Source organism: Bos indicus x Bos taurus, chromosome 2 (assembly GCF_003369695.1).
Source record: "Bos indicus x Bos taurus breed Angus x Brahman F1 hybrid chromosome 2, Bos_hybrid_MaternalHap_v2.0, whole genome shotgun sequence".
NCBI lineage: Eukaryota > Metazoa > Chordata > Mammalia > Artiodactyla > Bovidae > Bos > Bos indicus x Bos taurus.
In genome coordinates this window covers 20,803,764-20,827,742 of record NC_040077.1, presented here as the reverse complement: position 1 = coordinate 20,827,742, position 23,979 = coordinate 20,803,764, and the positions used below count along the sequence as shown (strand labels likewise).

General features: G+C 33.3%; 1 protein-coding gene across 4 annotated transcripts in view; it reads right to left on the bottom strand.

Annotated features, from left to right (window-relative positions):
* LNPK (lunapark, ER junction formation factor) overlaps window positions 1-23,979 on the bottom strand; it is a 93,929-nt gene that overhangs the window by 5,981 nt on the left and 63,969 nt on the right. For 2 of the 4 annotated variants that reach the window (XM_027557080.1, XM_027557075.1), the window contains 4 exons: window positions 17,293-17,505; window positions 9,420-9,525; window positions 7,777-7,847; window positions 6,836-7,006 (listed from right to left, as the gene is read on the bottom strand). In XM_027557080.1, coding sequence (XP_027412881.1) covers window positions 6,836-7,006; window positions 7,777-7,847; window positions 9,420-9,525; window positions 17,293-17,505 — 561 coding nt within the window. Of the gene's footprint in view, window positions 1-1,429; window positions 4,507-5,212; window positions 5,296-6,835; window positions 7,007-7,776; window positions 7,848-9,419; window positions 9,526-17,292; window positions 17,506-23,979 lie in introns of those variants that run through there. The other 2 variants (XM_027557086.1, XM_027557089.1) reach the window with 2 other exon arrangements.

The following is a 23,979-nucleotide window of genomic DNA, read 5'->3' as shown; positions in this document are numbered from 1 at the left end:
GTGTGTTTAGGTGGTGTGATTTCCCACACTGATTTACATCTCTATTATCCATGACTGTGGGGGTCTGGATCCACCTTTTCCAAAGACAAGACAAGTCTTCCTTCATCCCTGTGCAAGACAAGTCCTTGGGATTTAAACCTCTGGGTCAGAATATGCTACATACCTTGAATGCTAGGGAGCGAAAGGGAAGAGTCTTTTGCCTCTGTCTCCATTAGCAGAGGCCAAGTAAAGGCATTGGTTCCTAATCTGAAAGTTTACTCCCTTCAAACTCTCTTTTGAGTGTCATTGAACTCATATCTCTTAATAATAATTTAATAATAATAACTTTAATTCTTCAAAGTTTAAAGAATAGGAAAGGGAAGGAAATGACAGGAGCAGAGATTTGGGCCACTCAATTTCCAAATCAAAGATAAACACCTAACTTTGAGGTGTTTCTGTGTTTTGTTTCTGTAATAATAAATAGCAACTAATATTACTGCTAGGAGAAATATGGTTAAACTACATCAGCAAAGCAAATAAGGAGATTTTCATACCCTCACAGATGATCCCTTATAATATATTACAAATGCTACTGATTCAAAAATCTGGAGGACAGGCCAGTTTACACTAGTAAAAAGTTCTAGTTTTGTTCCTTGTAGAATAGTAACCCACTCCAGTATTCTTGCTGGAGAATCCCATGGACAGAGGAGTCAGGCGGGCTATAGTCCATAGAGCTGCAAAGAGTCGGATACAACCAAAGCAACTTAGCATATAATAAATGCCAGTATTTTGATAACAAAATTAATACTTTTTAAAGAAAATATGCTTACATGGAGGTTTTATAAATTCATGGTTTTATCATATCAGTTTTAATAAATATAAATTATATCACATACTCTAGGTGGATTTGAAAATAATTTTTTAACTTATTTTTAAAGATATTTTCGACTCTAGTTTATGGAATTAATCACAATCTCTTTCTCTCTTTTTATATATAGAACAAAAAGCCAAAATTGCATAGCTAGGGACATCTAAGTTAACGAGGTTTACTGTATGGAAACTTCATATGCTCACAAAAAGATGAGGAATGTTCACATGTCACAAAAATGCTATTTTTATTGTAAAAGGAACATAAAATGGCACTGTCACCACTTGGAATCTTACAAAAATCCAAAGTTGAAAAGCAGGAGGTCGAGTCATGTTATACAAAGTTGTGTTATATCCAGTGGTCAAAGGAAAAGCAGAAAGTGAAATGAAACTCTATGGACATGTACAGACCATTTCTGCTACAAGGGCAAGCAAACTGTTCAGTGGAACACTTCAGGAGTCAATAAGTGAAAGTCACTCAGTCATGTCCAACTCTTTGCGACCCCGTGGACTATACAGTCCATGGAATTTTCCAGGCCAGAATACTGGAGTGGATAACCCTTCCCTTCTCCAGGGGATCTTCCCAACCCAGGGATTGAACCCAGGTCTCCCACATAGCAGGTGGATTCTTTACCAGCTGAGCCACAAGGGAAGTCAATAACCATCTGTAATTCTACCTTCACAGAATTTATCCAGGGTAGAATTTTAAGAGTCACTGTTTTCTACAACTCTCTGGCCATAGAGCAATACTTACTTGCCAAGAATTTTACAAGTGGTTATGATTTAGTAAAACCTCCAATAAAGTTACACGAAATGAAAAAACAAAAAGCTCAGAACTCAGGACTCAACTCATCAATAAGCATGCTTCAGTGAACATGGGCCCACATAGTTTGTTATCTGTTTTGATAGATTAACTCAGTATTAAACAGGAGAAGTATCAAAGTTTATGATTTATCATATTAAAGCTTTGTGATGTAATTATTTTCAGAAATAGACACATCGCCAGTCAAATACAATACAAATTTTAAAATTCTGGAATCTTAAAGAAGCATTAATACAAAGAGAAAAATTATAATACTTAATTTTGTTAACGTATATAGAGGTGAATTCTAAGATATACACGTGAATTCTACAAAAGTCAATTATTTTCATAACTAGAAAATAGCATTATACACAAAACCTGCTCATCAATACTATATTGTATTTCAGAAAATATACAGAAGACTAAAAAATGGTGAAATGATGAAAAGGGTTTGAGAACAAAAAGCGTATTAAATGACTACTTTTCTTCCCCCAGGTTAATCTGTAGAAAAGTAATATTAATAGCAGTTAATGTTACAAAAATTTGGTACGTGTCATGATACCTATAATGCAGATATCAGCTAGTCTAAACAACATAGATATTCAGTGTTATGTATGTCAGTGTCTTTTTGTGAGAGGTCATCACTACAAGCTTCAAGTGAACTAGATGCACAAGATTAACAGAAATTTAATTACATACCAGTTTAATAACTAAACCACAGAACTTTATAAAAAGATAATTAAATATATTCCAAAAGTACTTACTTTATTTCTGCGGGAGAGTATCATTTGCCACAGAAGAAAACAGTAAATTTCTTCTGTGAAGCTGTAGTTTATATATAATAGTTGGTGGTATAAAATTCATTACAGTAGATGTCAATATTTGGGCATAAAATACCAAAAGAGAAACCATATTTCATGTTCACACTAATTAAACAGGTCTACTCTTCCCTGTGCAGCACCAGTTTAAGACTAAAATTAATACAAGGTTACTCGAATGACCTAATTCCATCTGTAGGAAAATTTTTAAATCACCTTTGACATCTGTAATGCCAAGAAAACAATCTATCACAATGTGATAAAACAAAAATGATCCATGGGATTTGTTCCTTACCTGACTCCTTCCCCTTCTATTCTCCTACCCCAATATTCTTGAGAAAAAAGCTTTTCCCACCAAACTGTAACAATTGGCTTCTGGTTGTTTGGGTAAAGCTTCAATTCAGCTAGATAGCTCAACCTCATAAAACTGAATGTAACTGTATAATGAACACTGCCACTGCCTCACCTATAAACCACAAACATGCAAAAACATTTAAGAAGACCACCGTCCATTTAGGTTTTTATTCTAGCTCTTGAAAGGATAATTCTCTAAAAAAATTAAAGAATAGTTAACAAAACAATTTCATACATCTCCAAAAGAAACACATAATTTCTGCAGCAAAATACATGAGTCTATTTATATTATGTATTCCAAAACTCCTAATATTTTGGTGATTTAGATTCTTACTTCTTACTCCTTTTTACAATAACTTAAAAAAAATTTTGCCTTGCTAACATATCAGTACCTACTATATGTACAGACTATAAAACTCACCCAAAGGAAATTTGTTAAATTAAAATGGACAATTTGTCTTTAACTCACAGATTTTCAAGTTTTTTAAAGATTTTTCTGCCTTAAGAAAAACAGCCAACTTATATTCAAGGACCAAAGACACAAATTTCATCCCAAAATGCAACTTACTGGCTCAATGAATAAAATTCAAATAAATGATAACCACCTATGAGAAAATAGCTCATTTTAAACATAAAGATGTTGTGTAATTATTTACCATTTGTTAACAAATCCATTAGAAGAGTCATTAGAATGTCATTATTAAGCAATAATGTAAAACTATTAGATGAAGGTGTTTCAGAAAAGGAAACCAACAGGCTAAAAGATCTCTATGTCTAAAACAAGCATGAAAAAAACATAATATAGGCAAGTTTACATCTTGAGTAAGCTATACATAGCTAAAAATAAAGACATAAGTTTTTCTGATCTGATACATAGAATTCAATAAAATCTACATTATCAAATAGTACAATTTCCTAAAGCACCTAATAAGCAAAACTAAAAACAGAACTTTCCTTAGTTCAACATAACCTAATGGTAACAGTATTATTGTTGAAACAAAAGAAAGGGAAGAGCAAAAATCGGATTATCAAGATAAATTCACCTTATATAAATTGTACTTGCTATTTTTGATAGTACTAAGTAGATGCCATGAGTTTTATTACTAGCAAGTTATTTCCAGTGAATAAAGCTATATTCTACTAAAAGAATTACATAAGATCTAACTAAATATAACTGAACAACAAAAACAATATTAACATTTTTTAAACATGCTAACTCCAAATCACTATACTGGAATATTAATAGTGTAGTAACCTTGTACTCTAATTATTATCACATCTAACAAAAAGAATACTATGAATCAATTATTTTGAAAAACACATTTTAAAAAGAAGAAAAACTGATAAACTGACTTTAACATGGCTTAGCAGACACTCAAATATTACTGTACTATTCATTTCACAATAAAAGAAACCAAAGAAACTAAAAACCAGCTCATTACTTTGACATACCATATCTAGCATGCTCTTAGAATAAAGTGACAATCTTAATTTTTTTGTTTTCTCTAATGTTTTATTACCAAAACATCCGTGTACACAGTTTTAGAAAAAATTTTAGGAATTCAAATGAGCAGTTAACAGGAAGAATTTCTTTCTTCTAGCGCTCCTTCTTTGATGAAAACTTTCCAAGGTTTCATGTGTTGTTCCAAGAGTGGTCCAAAAATTTCAAAAGCCTTATGCCTCACCCTAAATGCAAAATATTCCAGTAGAATGAAGATAAAATTTAAAGTCTTGCATCATAAATTGAAAAAAGGATTTCTTGTATTAATTCTAGATTCACATAAATGGTTATGAACTATTCTTTGAAAAAACATTAAGACAAAAGAAAGTTACCTTTTGGTTCCATCTGTAAATTCAGTAACACAATCTCAAGAAGCTGGTTCAATACTTTTAAAAATATATAAAAATTGAAACAGGAAAGTTTTTCTTTCAGACCCTAAGTTTTGTGTAATTTTTCTACACAGAAGTGTAGAAATCAGCAATCTAAGCCCTTCATCACTCTGGCTGTCAACAGAGGGAGTAGCTGATTGAGATGATATGCTCCTTACTTCACAGTTCAATTTAATCATAAAGGTACGCCACCAGTGTTTAAATAAATGCAGCTTTATCTCTTCATCAGAAATACTTTCCGCCATTTACTAATGGAATCCAGCTTGAAATTGATAACCGTATATCACAGTGTTGAGAGACAGGAGTCTTGGAAAAAATTTTGTCTTCTGACAAACCAAAGAAGTAAAACGATGCTCATACTAGCCATTTTGATGAATCCAAAAAGAAGAATGAAGAAGTTACTACTATAGTGACTATCTTAACCAAATGGAATTGTTGCTTCAGTTTCTAGCATTGTGGAGCTATCATACCCTGCCTCAATGTCTTCACCTATTAACGTTACCTTATTAGGGTTGAGTTTGAGCCAGTTAGACTTCATTCCGGAGGTTTCTGACAGAAAATGAGACATCTGGGGTATTGCTCCTCCTAGATTAGATGAGAAGGAAAGGTATAGCTGGGTGTGGTTTGCTAACTTTGCATCTTGACCTTAGTAGAAGATAAAAGCATGGGACTCATTATCAAGATATCTATTTTGTTGGCTGTTTTTTCTTTTTTTGTCCCAACTATTGGCTTTCAAATATTCACTTTAGCTTTCATAAGCAAAGTTACTCATGGCAGGGACTCCAATTTTTCCTCTAGGCATCTTCAGGTTGGAATTCTTTAATTTTCAGTTCCAAGAGGCGGCAATGGCAAGGCAGATGATTTGCCTGTGACAGCATGCAGCTCAGAGCATGACTTAAGCAAAAGATAAAAGTCTGACATTGTGTTTGGAGTTGACGTTGCAGACATGGAGAAGACAAATACAAAGATTCAGCGTTCAAGTACACAGACCTCTTTGTCATGGCTATCTGTATTCAAATTCATTTTGATATTTGTTAGTAAGACAAAAGCCAAGCCCAAGTCAACACACATATTTTAGGTTCATTCTTCAAAGTTAAAAAAACAAACAAACATAGTCAAATTCTCATACCAAACTTCAGATACGTGAAAATTCACTGCCTTGTATATTATTCTCAGTTAAAGCACTTTTTCCACTACTCAGTGATTTTATAAAGAAATCAAATATATGTAAATGATAACTTCTAGAAGTTAAAAGAATGAATACTGACTGCTACCTTAAACTATGTGAACGAAACTTCCCATGTGGATTTTTTTTTTCTGTACGGGGTGAAGCACCAAAATATCAGGGACTGTGTCATAACTTTAGCAATCTTCATAATTCAGAGCTGCTTAACAAATAGTTCCTCACCCAACATTAATAACAAGAAATAGTTGGCAATTAATAGTCAGATCTTCCATCTCATCTTTCCATGAAACTTCCTCAGGAATTCCTAAAACAGAACTGAAAGATAAGTTCTAAAACTCAATGAATCCTGATAACTTCCATTTCTTTAAAATAAGTTTGTTTTACAACAAAGGCATTAATCAGCAATATTAAATCCTATGGACCTTGATAAATTGTCTGTTTCAAAGGAACACCAGTCCTGTCAATATAGTCATCCAAAGAATGTAAGGCTGACTTTTCAACTTCAGAGTTTCCTGTTTTCGAGTAACTTGTAGTCATAGAAATGCTAAGGCACAAACCTATATTTATCAGTGTTAACTACAATTATTATAAGAAACTGACCCTTATGAGTAGTGGCTTCATAGTTGTCTTAAATCTGCTTCATTTACATAAATTGAAAAGCAATTCCATGTATTACTAGTTAAATCTCCCAACAGTTAATTAAAAAGATAACTCCATAAATAATATTTACCAAGCTATTTCTAGATCCTGCTTAACACAATATATATTTTAAAACTCAAACACATCAAACCGACTGCATAGGAGGCCATAATATCAGAGCAATACCTGATAATATGCATGCTGAAAAATCTGATCCATTCTTGTCTAAAACAATTATGCTTTTATTGTTGAAAGCAAACATTATCAAGAGACAAAACTTCTAAATTAACATATTCATACCTTCATTGATCTGGTTCTCTGATGAAATTACACTTTCTGAGGGCAAGGAACCAACTGTATTTGAGACTTCCAATGCCTGCCTCTTTTCAAAACTAAATTCTGGAAGTCTTGGAGCCTGGGGTCTGGTTTTTCTAGCAGGATTCAAGAAAAAACAGTAGGCACAACGAAAAGCTGTAGAGAATTAAAAAAAAATAAAACCATAAACCAAGTAAACTTTAAGGACTAATCAAGTAACCCTCAAGGTTAATTTTACAAAGAATCTTTCAAAAGCCATTTATTCATTGTGAAATTACACATGGTTATAATAATATTATGGCAGGTGTTCTAACCAAAGTTTATTTTAAAGCATATTTAAAAATTATTATTAGAATTATAATACCAATTTAAAGCAGAAAAGATAATAAGTTACATAGCAGGTTAACCAATAGCAAAACAATAATAATGATCTAAATGTATTACAGAAATTACACTTCTAGTCACCATGAGGTATCTTAAAAGCCAGAACTTTACTCATCTGCCCCCCAAAATGTTGCATGTTATATATATTTGAGAAGCATGATTAATTTAGTTCAATGTTTTTAAATAGTAGCTGCACATGAAAATATTCTGAAGAGCTTAAAAAAAATGCTGATGCCTAGGCCCCACCTCAGATCAACTAAAGCAGATTATTTGTAGGTGGAACCTGGGCATCACAATGTTTAAAAGCTCTTCAGGCTAATTCTGATGCACAGTGAAAGTTTAAGAACAGCTAGCCTAGAAGTTGTACACTGTATGAAGAAAAAATCTGAGTTGTCTTTTCTGCTTTGCTGTGTATTCTATAATATGCCTGAACAACATATACAGAGCAATACCTAAAACAAAATGGCATTACATGGCAATTGGCACAGAATGAAATATTTAAGAGTAAAATATTTAAAATCTAACTGCCAAATAATTCTTACCAATGTACTCAAATTCTTCTTTCAAAGCCATGCCATTGTGAGAAAAACACTGCTGACATATAAGGGCGTACCTACAGCAAAAGGAAAAATGAACAGAGTAGTTACAAATGCAGACAAAACAAGTGGGAGAAGCTACTTTAGCCATCACAGCTAAAGTACACAGTTAGATTACATAGCATTTAATGTAGCTAGATGTGCCATAATAGATATTACTTTGTAAACAATAAACAACACTCTTTATGACAACAGTCAAATTTTCAATTATTTTAAAATATTATATATCAAATTAAAAATAAACTAAGAAGCAGTCAAATAAAATTTTCTTAGTAAGCAGAAATGTATTTGATAACAGAACACTTAAATTTTAATGTTTCCTAACACATATTCCTGGGGATGACAGACCCCAAATCTGTGGTCAGATAAAGAGTGGAAAAGATGAAGCCTCTTACAGATTCACAAATGAGTATTATTAAAACCGCTGTGAAGTCTTGTAGTAAAGAAATGAATTTAATTTTGTTTAGTCCAGTCCAAAGGTTAATTTCTGTATATCATGATTTCTTAGCTATCCCAATTACACTTAAACATCTTCCACATTTTCTATTTATATACCCTTTCTGTTCTCTGAGTAAATACTTAATAAATACCTGGCCCTATCAAACAACATTCTATCTGTTTTGAAGAACGTATAATTTTTCACATTAACATTAAATTCTAGTCTCTTTATTAAGACAATAATATTAACCAATAACCTTGTCAAATATCTATTCTTAAAATACCCTAAGAATTACTTAAAAGTCTACACTATGACAATTGTTCTGCTCCTATCATCCTTATAATCCTAGAGTTATTATAAGGATCAATTAAAATAACTGGAGAAGCATTTTGGAACTCTAAGTGTCAAATACATGAAACTGTCCTCACTGTTATTAAAATTTTCACTATCATTAAGTCCAGTACTCACATCTATAAAACTCCATTTCTTATAACCTACCAACTTTTCACTATTTACAAACTCTTCAAATTCAAAAGATTCAACAAAATGATTCAAATTCTCTAAAAATAATGTTATAGCAGCGTTATAACATACCAGTTACAATATTTTTTTGTTATATATAATATGTTTTAAAATATTTTATCCAAATACTTTATCTAGATAATCTACTACTGAAAAACAACTGAGTATGTACTCTTTTGCAGGGCCATAAAATACTGCATTATGTTCTAAAATCAGGAAACAACTACAAAATCATAGAACATTTAGTGCATGTGCACATGTGTGTTGGAGAAGGCAATGGCACCCCACTCCAGTACTCTTGCCTGGAAAATCCCATGGGCAGAGGAGCCTGGTAGGCTGCAGTCCATGGGGTCGCTGAGGGTCGGACCCGACTGAGTGACTTCACTTTCACTTTTCACTTTCATGCATTGGAGAAGGAAATGGCAACCCACTTAAGTGTTCTTGCCTGGAGAATCCCAGGGACAGGGGAGCCTGGTGGGCTGCCGTCTATGGGGTCGCAGAGTTGGACACAACTGAAGTGACTTAGCAGCAGCAGCAGCAGCACATGTGTGTACACACACACATACACACCCACTCTGACCAATAAACTTTCTTCATTTTCATTTAGCTACACCCTAGTAAACATTACCTGTTCTGTGGACCATCACCAACTAAATATTCAACAATTCTATCCAGAGCACCTCGTTCTCGAGGCAGAATGGGTCTTGCTAAAGGTGGACCAGGAGGATGAAGACCTAGTAAATAAATATACACAAAATTTATATGTGTAAAATACATCTAAATTTCAATTCAGTTGCCAAGAACTACTTATGCTCGTTAAGAGTTTTTTAATGATTTTAACAAAATAAAAATGATACTATCAACTCTGTATTCAAATTTTCATTAAAAACACTATACTACAAAAATATATTTATCTATGTGCTATATTAGAACCAGAAACATAATCTATTACGGAATAAAACTATGTTGAGTTCTGTACAAATTAATTTTTTAAATGCTCAGACTCTTAAAAGTTTATGCAATAACAAACTAGGAGACTTCCACTGTGTACCATAATAGAGTAATCAGAGTCAGATTTAATCTCCCACTTAAAACAACTAAAATACCATGTAAAATATATTATGCAATGGTTTTAGAGACACTGGATATCAAGTAATGTAGGATAAAGATCCCTGAAACACATAAAGTAAATAAGATGAGCCCTACAACTGCCCCAATTTATTGCCTGGAGAGTTTTCCAGGTAGCAATTCAGGCAGAGTAAATCCCGGTGAAGTTCATTCGTCTCCCTGAGTTGAAGAGATAAAGCTGGAACGCTGGAGAGGCCAAGACAGGTTGAATTCACTGGGAACAGAGAGGAGAGAATGCCGAGAGCCAGAACACCAAAGATCTGCCCAGGATGCAAATGAGAAAAACTACCTGAGGACAAAGAAAGAACTGCCCCCAAAATACTAAAGGTACCAGTGCTCACATGGGGCCAAAAATATCACATGTTCCCACCAGCCAGGATGGAAAACTTCATAACTCACAGGTCACTGGGTAAATATTCAGAGAGGCCTTGTACCGTAATTTTAAAATATCCTGTACCCAATAAGGCAAAATTTACAATGTCTGACATTAGATAAAAAATTATTAGTCATGCAAATTGGCAAGAAAATAAAACCTATAATGAGAAGAATCAATCAAAAGTGACCCAGAAACAATGGAGATGATAGCATTAAGAGACAAACATATTAAAACACTTATTATGACTATATTCCTTAGGCTTGAGAATCTAGACAAAAACTGTAATATGTTAAGCAGAGACATGAAAAAAATTTATAAAAGATCCAAATTGAACCTCTACAGATGAAATCTACAATGTCTTAGATTTTAAAATTCACAGATGAAATGAACAACAGTTTGGACATTACAGAAGAATTAGTAAATCTGAAGACAGCAATAGAAGCCATGCAAAGTGAAACACAAAGACTAAAAAGACTTTTAAATGAACAAATCAGTCAGCTATGTAACAACCTCAAGCATCTAGTATATGTATAATTGGAGTTCAGAAGAGGAGAGGAAAAAAAATTGACTCAAAAAAATAATGCACAAAAATTTTCAAAACCTGGAAAACCGAAAACATACAGACCCAAGAATATCAACAAACCCTAAGCACAAGAAATAATTTTGCACCAAGATACAGCATAATCAACCTTCTTAAAACCAGTGACAGAAAATCTTAAAAGCAGTCAGAAAAAGATACATTAGTACAGAGAAACAACGATAAGAATGACAGATTATTCATTAGAAAATAAGCAAGCGAGAAGACAATGAAACAGTATCTTTAAAGTTCTGAAAGAAAAACTATCAAATTAGCGAAATTATCTGTATTAGTGAAGACATCTTTTAAAATGAAGGCAAAATGAAGACTTTTTTCAGACATACAAAACTGAAAGAATTCACCACTAACAGAACTGTACTACAAGAAATGTTAAAAGAAATCCTTCACGTAGAAGGAAAATGACACCAGACAGAAAGCTGGATCACACAAAAGAAAGAGTACCTGAAATGGTTACCATGTGGGTAAATATATAAAACATTATTTATACCGCTTTAAAAAACAATTGATGGCTCAAAGAAAAAGTAATACAGGTTTCCCTTGCTATCCAAAAGTTCCCATGAAAGCTTTCGTAAGCCAAAATGGCATAAAGTGAAGAAGCAATTACCTTGGGACACATCTTGCTAACGGATGCACAAAATAAATTGAGACAAAGCACAGATGCTCACAGACAAAGTTCAAAGCTATGGCGGCTTGCTGATGAGATGCTGAGTGTAGTTCCCAGGAAAGGAGCTTGGTGGTGCCACTCTTGCTGCTCAGGATGCACGCTGCCTCTACAACGGCTCGCTGCAAAACAAATGCTGAACGCTATTTTCGCTTTTCATCTTTTTTTGTAAAAGCGAAAACCTTCTTCCGATTCTTTCAATTAGTGTAAACAGGCACTAATGTAGGTCTTTCATAAAAGGAAAGTGGTGTAAAGTGAACTTTCAAAATGCGGAGGATATCTGCAATTCCTTGTGGGGTTTATAACACATGTATAAGTAAAATGTATGAAAACAATACCACAAAGGCCAAGGGGAGAGAAACATTAAGTATACTGTAGTTTGATTCTTAATCTGTATGAGAACTGGTGTCATACCATTTGAGATGAACTGTGATAAATTAATGATACATACTGCAAAGTCTAAAGTACCCACTAAAATAACAAAAAAAAAGCACTATAGCTAACAAGGCAACAACAAAAAAAATGATTAAAAGCAATCATAAAAGATACTCAACCCACAAGAGGCAGAAAACAAGAGAGGTAGCAGAACAAATGGGACAAATAGAAAACTAGCACAATTAAAGATTTAAACTCAAACTAAAACATACCAATCATTACATTAAATGTAAGTGGCCTGAGCATCCTCACTATAAGGCAAAGATTGTCAGAACGGATAAAAAAGCAAGACCCAACAGATGTTGCTTACAAAAAATCCATTTTAAATATAAAAACACAAACAGACCAAAGGTAAATGACAGGGAAAACTACATAAATACGCTAACACTATTCAAAAGAAACCTAGAGCACCTGTATTAATAGCAATCAAAGTAGATTCTAGAGCAAAGAATATAAACAGGGATAAAAGTGTAATTTCATAATGACAAGGAGTCAATTCATCAAGAGGACATAATAATCCTAAACCTATGATGTATGTGCATTATAACAGAGTTTCAAAACACATTATGCAAAAACTAAAAAAAATACAAAAAGAAATAAATACACAATTATAGCTGGAGATTTCAACAGCATTCTCTCAAGCACTGACAGAATAAACAGACAAAAAATCATTAATGATATGTAATACTATCTACTTAACCAACTTGATGCAATCAACATTTACAGCCATTCTACCCAGCAGGAACAAAACATATATTCTTTCCAAGTGAACACAAAGCATATACCAAGACAAATGATAGTCTGAAACATAAATCTCAATACATTCAAGAAGATTCAATAATACAAAGTATGTTTTCTGACCACAACAGAATTAAACTAGAAATAAGCAACAAAAAGACATCAGGAAAATACTCAAATATTTGAAGACTCAGTAATATATAAATAATCCAAGCTTTAAAGATAAAGAAATTAGAAAGTATTTTTAACTGAATGAGAACAAAAAACCAACATATCAAATGTATGATATGCAACTAAAACAATACTTTGAGGAAAATTTATAACACTAAACACCTATACTGCTAAACACCTACAAACGAGGATAGATCTAAAATCCATGAATTCAGTTTCTACCTTAAGAACCTAAAAGGAAAGAGCAAATGAAACCCAGAGTAAACAGAATAAATGAAATAATAAAGATCAGAGTGGAAATTAATAAAAATATACTAGAATAATAGAGAAAAGCTAGTTCTTTGAGAAGACCAAACTGATAAAGCTCTACTCAGACTAATCAGGATAAAAAGGAAAGATATAAAATATTAACAATGAGAGAAATGACATAAATCCAGATAGTAAAGATATTCATAGAATAATAAGGGTATATTATGAATAACTTTATGCCAATAAATTCTGTAAGTTAGGAGAAACAAATTCCTCAAGACTACCAAACTACCAAAACTTACTCAACAAGAAACAGAAACTTCAACTTGCTAAAATTTTGTTAAGAATTTTTGCATCTATATTTATAAGGATATTGGTCTGTAGTTTCTTTTTCTTTAAAAAAGTTGAATTTTTTTTAAAAAAAGAAAAAACCTTCAGCAAATAAAACACCAGGCCTAGCCACTTCAACCTGTAACATTTAAATTTATTACTAAGAAATAATACCAATTCTATACAAACTTGTCCATAAAACTAAAGACAAGAAAACGCTTTCTCATACTGAGGCCAGCATTACTCTTATACCAAAACCAGACCAAAAAAATTACAAGAAAACCAAAAAAATTACAAGAAAACAAATAAAGAAAACAGATAAAACAAAATTACAAGAAAAAAAACAAAAAGCAAAAACAAAACAGACCAGTATCTTTAAGGAAAATTGATGTACACATTTCTAATAAAATTTTAACAAACTGAACCCAATAATATATATAAAAATTAAAACATCATGACCAAGTCAAATTTACTTCAGGAAAGCACGGTGGTTTAATGTCTAAAAAAAAGTCAATGTTAAAAAAAAAAAAATCAATCAATGTATTTCACCATATGAAATAGTGATATTAAAAAAATATATAACTAAACTAAAACCCTATAAGAGCATCTCAATAGATGTAAAAAAAAGATTCAAAAAAATTCATCATCTGTTACTGATAAAAACCTTCAGCTAACTAGGAATGGAAGGGTATTTCTCAATCTGATAGAGGCTATCTATTAAAAAAAAAAAACAAAAACCTATAGCTTACACTGAGTTGAATGGTAAAAAGGTAAATGCTTTCCTCCTAAGATCAGCAGTAAGACAAGGATGTCTGCTCTCACCACTTCTATTTAACACTGCACTGAAAATTCTAGCTAGTGTAATAAGGCAAGAAAAAGAAATGAAAGGAATCTACATTTAAAAGGAAGAAGTAGAATTGTATTTAGTCACCAACAATCTGAAGCCTGTTTAGGATATATTATGGAATCTATATAAAAGTTATAAGAACCAGTGACTTTAGCAATATTACAGGATATAAGATCACTATACAAAAATCAATTTCTGTTACATTACCAGTGAACAATGGAAACAGTTAATAAAGTATTTAAACTAGGATAAAAACATGAAATAATCAGATGTACATTTAATCAAAAAAGGTACAAAAGCTATGAACACTGCAAAACATTGCTAAGAGAAACTAGAGAAGATCTAAATAAATGGAGAGATACATTGTATTCCTATAATAAATTAGCCAGTATCAGAGATGATGAATGGAGAGTCAGGAGTAGAGGAATAACTTAGAATTTAGTTAATATTACATTATATAGAAACAGTAACAAAAATAAAGTTACACATTCAAAATTATGAATTGTAACTCCACAATCTCTGAAAACTGAAACAGAACTGTTTGCAGGAGATATTCTAAAATTAGAGACTACACAGAAGGCACTGAGAAGAAAGTTAGAGAATAAAATAAACAAGATGTGATGTTTGCCTTTGTAAATCAAGGCCAGATAAAAGTAAGATAGGCAGCAATGGACGTTTACATGGAGACCTTGTAGAAGACTTCCAAACAAAATGAGGTCTTGTTGAAACAAGCCCTGCAATACATGGATTAAAGGTCTTCAAAATGACTGTGACAAAACCTTTAAAGCATTAAAAAATGACTTTAGGGCAGCAATATGATATTACTATTCTAAAAGATAAGAGATCTGCATTGTAAATAGTCACAAATCTTAAGGCTGTTACCATCTTAAAAAGGGGGGAATGATATAGAATTATAGCTAGTAAATGAAATTAGGTTCTAAAATAAGTTTTCAGTATTAGGAATCAAGTGCATTTTTCATATCTCATTGGCTATTGGTATTTCTTTGGCTAATGTTAAGTACAGTCATACTTAACATTCAATCACTAGCATCAAAAAATAAACTTGAATGCAGACATTAAGTGTCATCCCTCATTATCAAACTTTCAACTTAAATAAGTACGCCAAATTAAATTCTGAAAGCATTTAAGCCAGCTTAACTTTTGCTGGAGTATTTTACTTCTACCTACTTAAAATGAAAATGTCCATAAGGGAATCTGGATAAATAAAACAACAGATTTCATAAAAATATCTTAACTCCCTTGCATATTAATAACTTTTAAAATAACACATCTTTGTATTCATGCTGTTACGGGTAACAGTAATTAATACAAACATCAAGAGCAATCATTGTAGGAATATTGGTCATTTTTACACAGCTTGGCAAATTATCAAGTACCTGCTGGTTATTAATTTTCAAACATATGGGAGCCCTGTGGTAATACACATTAAATTGATTCTCTTTCACAAATATGGCATAATGAAAAAATGAATTATTAATCTTCTCTATAAGAAATCACTTAGCTCACTCACATTTTTGGCAATGTACAACTTAAATACAAAGTCTTTTACACAGAAACTAATTAAAAACTTTAGTAAAATATATTATGTTTACATGATCATGAAATGGTAGGCTACTGAAACCCTGTTCTTACGTGTGCTATTATATAGTTTTTATTACTCTGTATAAGTTGATAAACTCTAATTTCTTTAAAAATAGATATACAAAATACATTCTTACAAAATTAGTTCTTCCATTAAACAATTAAGAGCTTTACAAGTCATGGGTATCTCAAATCAACCAGTAACAAATGAAAGATGAAAAATTTTCAACCAATTTACTCAATTTCACAAAATATACAATTGCCCTGAGTGACATCATTATATGTTAAGTTTAAAAGTATTTTTTCAATAATCAACAATTAAAAGTTATGATTTGTATTCATTTCATTTGTAGTTAGCTTTCATAATATATTTATAAATTAATAGTTTTTTAGTTTTCTAAAATCTTATGCTGTTTTCAAAGAAAAAGGAGGGGGAAAAAATCTACTGTATTAGTATCATTTAGATTGCTTACTGATTTTAGTAAGACTATGTAAATGCCCTGAATATCTAATATCAACTTCTGATGAGGCTCAAAGTCATAAATTATATGTAATTAGTCATGAAATATGAAATTAATCTAAATTAAAATTAAATATCCTAAAATAAATAATTTATTATCATATTTAAGAATCTGACATGGGACTCTACATACAATAATGTGATCTGCTGAAGAAGAAGACTTTCATGTCGCAATCATACTCCAAAAGAAAGCTGCAGGGTAATATAATCTATTACACTCCTAAAATGGGATCTTCCCCTAGAGATCTACAAAACTGAAAAAGGAGAATCCAAAGAGATGAAATAGTAGTAAAGGCAGTATGTTAATTCAATAGGACTTTATGTTAAAGTATCTGTCAGAAAATATTGAGGCTCTACGGCTTAAAAAAAGAAAAAATCTACCAAGCTCACATTAACATTAGTAGCATTACACACTACAGTACATGAATATTCTTCCTGAAATGTTAATCTGTCAAGTTTAAAAATATATATGAAGGGTTTAGCAAAAAGCATGAATACATTCCCAAAATGTTCTCTTCTATCCTCATTTTATATAAATCTGGAGCCATTCTAAAGCTGAATATAAAGATATGCTACACTGTTGACTACAGAATACTACAAAGTTTTATTGCCATTTAAACAAAGAAGCCATAACAGTTAAATGAGCTCAAGAAATAGGTTTCAGTATCACAAGGTGCCAGCTGTAAAGAGTTATGGCTAATTGAATATGGAACTCCTGCTTAATCAGATAACTGCTCTGCTATTTCCAAATGAAATGCCATTTCCATACTGTCTGAAAATGGCCCGTTTTATTGGTAACCAGAGAAAACAATATAAACTGTAAATAACATTAAGTGCTCTGTTTACCCATTCCAGGCACTGAAGTAGCAGGGGATCCAAAACGTCTTGGTAACACATTTGATGATAAGGCTGGAGTAACAGTTCTTTCTGGGGGTCCACCAGGGGCTGAAGTGTCCTTTGGTGGTCCAGGAGAAACTGGAATTTGCAGAGGAGGGCCTTGGCTGGAGCCTGCTGGTGTTGGAGAAAGGTTTCTTTGAGCGGCAGTTCGCTGACGAATCTCTGAAAATAAGAATAAAAAGTATTTATTAGGTTTAACATTGAGCATACCACCATCAGTCAATATCACAAGTGACTTTTTACATTCAATAAAGCTTTGCAGCACTAGAAATCATCTACAAGGTCAAACTGCTTGTAAATAAGAAATCTGTACAATGTAACACTGAAAACTGACTACAGAGTACTCCATTTCTGAACCTAAAATTCAACTACATGTATATATTTACGTAAGTCTTGATCTAAGTCTACCTACTGATACTATTTTTCAAAATAAATTCAAATAAAATAAAATAAAATCACCCAATTATGCATATCTTTTTATAATCAATCCCTCCCAAGTTATGATAAAGTTTATCAGAATCAGTGAAAACTGCAGAATTGTTTTTTCAAGATAAAAAATGGTAATGCTAAGAAATGAGCTAATAAGTATATATGGAATTGTCATGTAATTTATGAAGTAATTAATCTAAGTAGTCATAGAAATGCTGAAGAAAGGTACCATTTCTATTCTCCTTTATACTACTATCTTTTGGGGTAAATTTTTTTTGGTCAATACATTCAACAGAGGAAAACTTTCACTCTGCACAAACAATACATTAGAATAACAAATTTTATCTTTTTGATGCAGAAATTACATGAAGTTGGTAAATGACTCAAATCCAGGCTACCGCCTGTTTTTGTAGTTTTTCACTGAAACACAACAACACAGTTCTTTACATATTGTCTATGGCTGTTTTAGAAGAGTTTGAGTAAACACACTAGAGACCATATGGCTCTCAAAGTCATTCACTATACTTACTATCTGTTCCTTTACAGAAAGTTTCATGATCCCCCTCTGTACTCAGTAACATAAAATTCAATCCTGTCATTCCCCATTCTCACCAATATCTTACTTGAATGTTGACGGTACGATCTCAAATAAAGATGCACCTCTAACTTTGTAATTCTACATATCACCTTAAATTATTACAAATCCTGAAATGGTAAGCTAAAGCTAAAGAAGTTATTAATAAATTTTAATTGGCATGATTGGTAAAAAATGCCGTTTCAGAAGCAAAATACTTTAAATTTGGACTCCATTTGACAGTTAAAGATTTTCATAAACAGCTCATTGCAATCACAACTTGAGCACCAGATTTCAGTTTACTACAACCTCTTCAACTATTAAGAACCTGGGTCCTGCGGTCAAAAAGGTTTGGTTAGAATCCCAGCTACAGCTCCATGACCCCAGATGGGTTAACTTTGTTAAGCCTCTATTTATTTGCAAAATTAGGATAATAATATCCTAACTCAGAATTGTTAAAAGAATTAAATAAGATAATGTCTGTAAGTTGACAGATCACATTTATTGAATACAGATTTCAGATGACAGTGCTTTCATACAATTAAGTATTTTCAAATCACCATTTAGCTGTAATTACTGGGACCAACAAATTTTCCATTGGTTGTTAATTTAGTCTCTAACCTGCTGCTAAGCTGCTAAGTCACTACAGTCATGTCCGACTCTGTGCGATCCCACAGATGGAAGCTCCCCCGTCCCTGGGATTCTCCAGGCAGGAACACTGGAGTGGGTTGCCATTTCCTTCTCCAATGCGTGAAAGTGAAAAGTGAAAGGGAAGTCGCTCAGTCATGTCCGACTCTTAGAGACCCCATGGACTGAAGCCCACCAGGCTCCTTGGTCCATGGGATTTTCCAGGCAAGACTACTGGAGTAGGGTGCCATTGCCTTCTCCGAGTCTCTAACCTAGCCACTTCGATAATAAATTACAAGCGTGTCATCACTATATAAATGGATATGTCCTTATATTTGGCTATTTTCCTTACAGTTTATAGAAAATTTTGAATTTTACCTAGATTAATTATATCCTAATTAATTCCAGCAAATTAACTGGTCACTTAATTATCTTTTATTCACAAGGAACTTCTTAAAAGATGGTTACACATTAGGAAAGCCATTAAATTCTACAAAAGGTACTGAAATCAGTGAAATCATATAAGGATCTGATTACTGGAATTAATTTAAAAAACAAGGCATCAACATTTTAAATTATTTCTTTAGCAGATTTTTAGGTAAAACATAACTCCAAAGGGCTTCCCTAGTGGCTCAGTTGGTAAAGAATCTGCCTGCAATACAGGAGACCCAGCTTCCATCCCTGGGTCGGGAAAATTCCCTGGAGGAGGGTATCCTTGCCTGGAGAATTCCATGGACAGAGGAGCTGGGCAGGATACAGTCCATGGCATCACAAAGAGTAGGATACGACTATGCGACTTTCACTTCACTTTCAACTCAAAAATGTATTTTTCTTCCAGATAAATGCTTAACATTTATTAGACTACCTTAGTCTTTAACTTTTTGAACAAAGATTTGAGACTGTTTCCTCTGAGCATGCATTTACCCAGCGAAAACTAACTAAAGCACACTTTTAACGTCACTCATACGCTACTGAAAGGTAAGGTCTATAACTAAAAGGAACACCATATCCAGCATTCCATAAAAGAGACTTGGCTTCATATTATTTCTAAATCTAAAACTAGGCAGACAAAAGGGAAAACTGATATAAGAGAGTCAGGAAAGGGAGAAAACACAGTTTCAGTATTTACAAAGGAAAAGAAGGTAACAAAGAGTTACAATGACTATGGTTGAAAACAGCTAGCAATACAATACCAAATCTATATTTGGTAAAGTACTATAAAATATTCTGGTAGTCTCAATGAAAAATAGCTAAGATTTATCTACTTTTAGCTATGTGCCATTTACAAATGCTTTGTATTATTAAATCTCTTAAAAAGTTTCTCTCACTCAACAAAATAGTCATATTGGATATATTGAACATTTCCCACATTCAAACGTAAAATACCATCCCCTAACAACATTTTCCAAGCACTCTACATAAGTCTCGTTAGGTACAAGGACTATCCCATAAAGTCACCTCTTGACTAGAGGATATCCTTATCAATGACCAATCAATAATTCAATAAAAATCACACTAAGTATGAGGACATTCGCTTCAGCCATGTCCTATTCTCTGAGACCCTATGGACTGTAGCCTGCTAGGCCCCACTGTCCATGGGATTCTCTAGGTAAGAATATTGGAGTGGGTTGCCATGCCCTCCTCCAGGGGATCTTCCTGAACCAGGGATTGAACCAGCATCTCTTAATGTTTCCTGCATTAGCAGGCAGGTTCTTTACCACTAGCACCACTTGGAAAGCCCAATTTTAAATTCAAAATGAATCAAACAGAATCAAAATGAGATCAAAAACTACTATTTTATGATAAACAAAAGGAAGAAAACAAAGTTTAAAGTAATGATACAGAATAGCTGTTAAAAACATAAATTCTGGAATCAAATTGTTTGGATTTAAATTTTAGCTGCTGCTGCTGCTAAGTCGCTTCAGTAGTGTCCGACTCTGTGCAACCCCATAGACGGCAGCCCACCAGGCTCCCCTGTCCCTGGGATTCTCCAGGCAAGAACACTGGAGTGGGTTGCCATCTCCTTCTCCAATGCAAGAAAGTGAAAAGTGAAAGTGAAGTCGCTCAGTTGTTTCTGACTCTCAGCGACCCCATGGCCTGAAGCCTACCAGGCCCTTCCACCCATGGGATTTTCCAGGCAAGAGTACTGGAGTGGGGTGCCATTGCCTTCTCCGTAAATTTTAGCTCCACCCTGTTTATTAGCTGTGTAGGAAGGCTTTTCCAAGTTGATGACATCTCTCAGTTCAGTTTCCTCATAATGAGAATACTTACCTCTTACAGTTGTTATAAAGAATAAATGAGATAAATCAACACAAAGAGCTTAGCCAGAGCATAAGAAAAGTACTTAATAAGTAATAACTATTAGAAGTGGTATACATTTAAAGGTTCCAGCTTGTACAATAAATCTAAAGCTGAGCAATCTAGAATTTCTAAAGTAATTATTAAAACAAAATATAGATATTAGTTTGCAAATTAAATGTTTTCCTAGAGTTATTTGTGAACTTGCTTAAATGCATTATATAAAACTTAAATCTATTACTCTAGCTTGCTATTAAATACTTCTTGAGATGAATGTTCTATAATACCAATAATTATCCCTTATCAGATTTTTAAATAATGATTCCTTATACATACAGGTAGAAGGTTTTGTCTTTGTTTTGGTATTAAGCTGTAGTAGCAAAAACATCATACAACAGTTAGGGGCCTATATTTTCATCCTAGCTGATACCACCATTTCCTTATGTGAACTAAAAGTCTTTTTATCCACGCTGGGTTTCACATTTCTTTAAAAGAGTGTTGGCAGAACTACAAAGACAATCCTCATATTTTCCCTAATACTGGTTTAAAGGCTTTCTGAACTATCGTGTTCAGTCCTAAGCGTCATACGAAGAAATTTCATTGACTAGGATTTTAGCAATGAACAGAAAAAGGTCTTTAAGTCTATGAATGATTAGCATATGCAGATGTGGACACTCAAATTTAGGGGAATTTGGTTCTTTATAAATGTGACCATGAGATGCAGTTAGGTGGAACACAGAGATATATTTTCAGGAGAGTTTCTATTTTTGAATTTATAGAAATTCAGGTCTCTTTTGTTTAAATTGATATGATTCCTTTAAATAAAATAATAAATATCATACATCTGATATTTCCTCCTTTTACTTTCTAAATGATCTAAAGTCTGCATTCACTGTATCATCTTCTTCACATCCTACCATACTGCTAAGCTGCTAAGTCACTACGGTCTTGTCCGACTCTGTGCGACCCCTTAGACAACAGCCCACCAGGCTCCCCCGTCCCTGGGATTCTCCAGGCAAGAACACTGGAGTGGGTTGCCATTTCCTTCTCCAATGCATGAAAGTGAAAAGTGAAAGTGAAGTCGCTCAGTCGTGTCTGACCCTCAGCGACCCCATGGACTGCAGCCTTCCAGGCTCCTCCATCCATGGGATTTTCCAGGCAGGAGTACTGGAGTAGGGTGCCATTGCCTTCTACACCTACTCATACTAAGCTCCTTTAAATTCGGCTTCTGCCCTACTTTTCTATCCAATTTGTTTTCTCAATATGTCAATGGCCTTTTATTAACAAAAATGACTCCATAACCTTTTTCTTCCCATATAGGCAAAGCTTTAAGGGAAAAAAGAAAAGAAGAAAAACTTTCCTAACAGTTCATTCTTCAACCCAATGCAATATGGTTTTTGTCCTCCTCCTTAGCTACCAAAGTATCACCTACCACTAGAAGTACTATTGCTTTGGTTACCAACTTATAACATCACCATTACTGTTATTATACATGGTGGCAATGGTTTCGTCACTAAGTCATGTCCAACTCTTGTGATCCCATTGACTACAGTCTGCCAGGCTCCTCTGTCCATGGGATTTTTGTTATTATATATATATTTTATCAAATCCCTACTATTTGCTAGGAACTATATGAGGCATTTTACTTGCGTTTACTAATTTCATACAGTACTCAGACCAACTTTTTGTGAAAACTCCTATCCTGTTTTCAAAAGAAACCAAAGCTCAGAAGTCAAGTACCTTCCCAAAAGTCTTACAGTATAATAAGAGATGGAGCCAGGATTCAAATCCAAGGTTTTATGGCAGATACCCTCACTCTGTTATATATCCTGTCAGATTCAATGGACTCATTTCTCTTCTATCCACTTGACCCTTTACAGAATATGGCAGTGGGTATAATCCCTACTTATGCTTCAACTTTCTAGATGTCAATTTAGTTCTACTTTTAATTCTGATCTTTTTTTTTTTCCTGGGATGCTCTTTCTCCATCTACCCTTAAATGCTAATGTTCTTGCAGGTTTTCTTACTCCATTTTCTCTCCCTGGAGAGAAAATTTCACTTGATTGCATAGTTTCAATAAATATCACTTATACTTCCCAATGATTCCTAATCTGTATCTATAAATTCAACTTTTTTCTAAGCTCCACTTGAAATAATTATCTATACCTTATATTACCTGGATTTAACTCCCACTTAATAGATACAAAAGCAAATTCATTATCTTTAACACAAATCTACTTCAATTCTTAATGTTCCTTATCTTGCTTAAAATACTAACATCTAAACAGCTGCCCAAGCCAAAAACCTTTACTCCTCCTTCCACTCCACACTTTTCAAATCTAATCACCATCAAGTCCTGTCAATCTACTCTTAAGTCTGAATTCTCTCTTAAATCTCTTCCAACATTGTTGCAATAATCTATCTAGTGCAGGCCCTTATCTTTTACCTATATTAGCTGGTATTCTAATTCATCTCCAGATGTTCAGCCTGGCATTCTGGAATCCATTATCCATGTTACAAAAAAAAAAAAAAACAAAAACAAACAAAAAGGCTGTTGTTTCTAAAACACAAAGCCTCCAGTGGCTTTCCATGTTACATCTAAAATAAAGTCCCAAGCTCTGTAATGTTGCACACAAAATCTTTTCATAATTACCCCTTTGTTGCTGCTGTTATTCAGTCCCTAAGTCCTGTCTGACTCTTTGTGATCC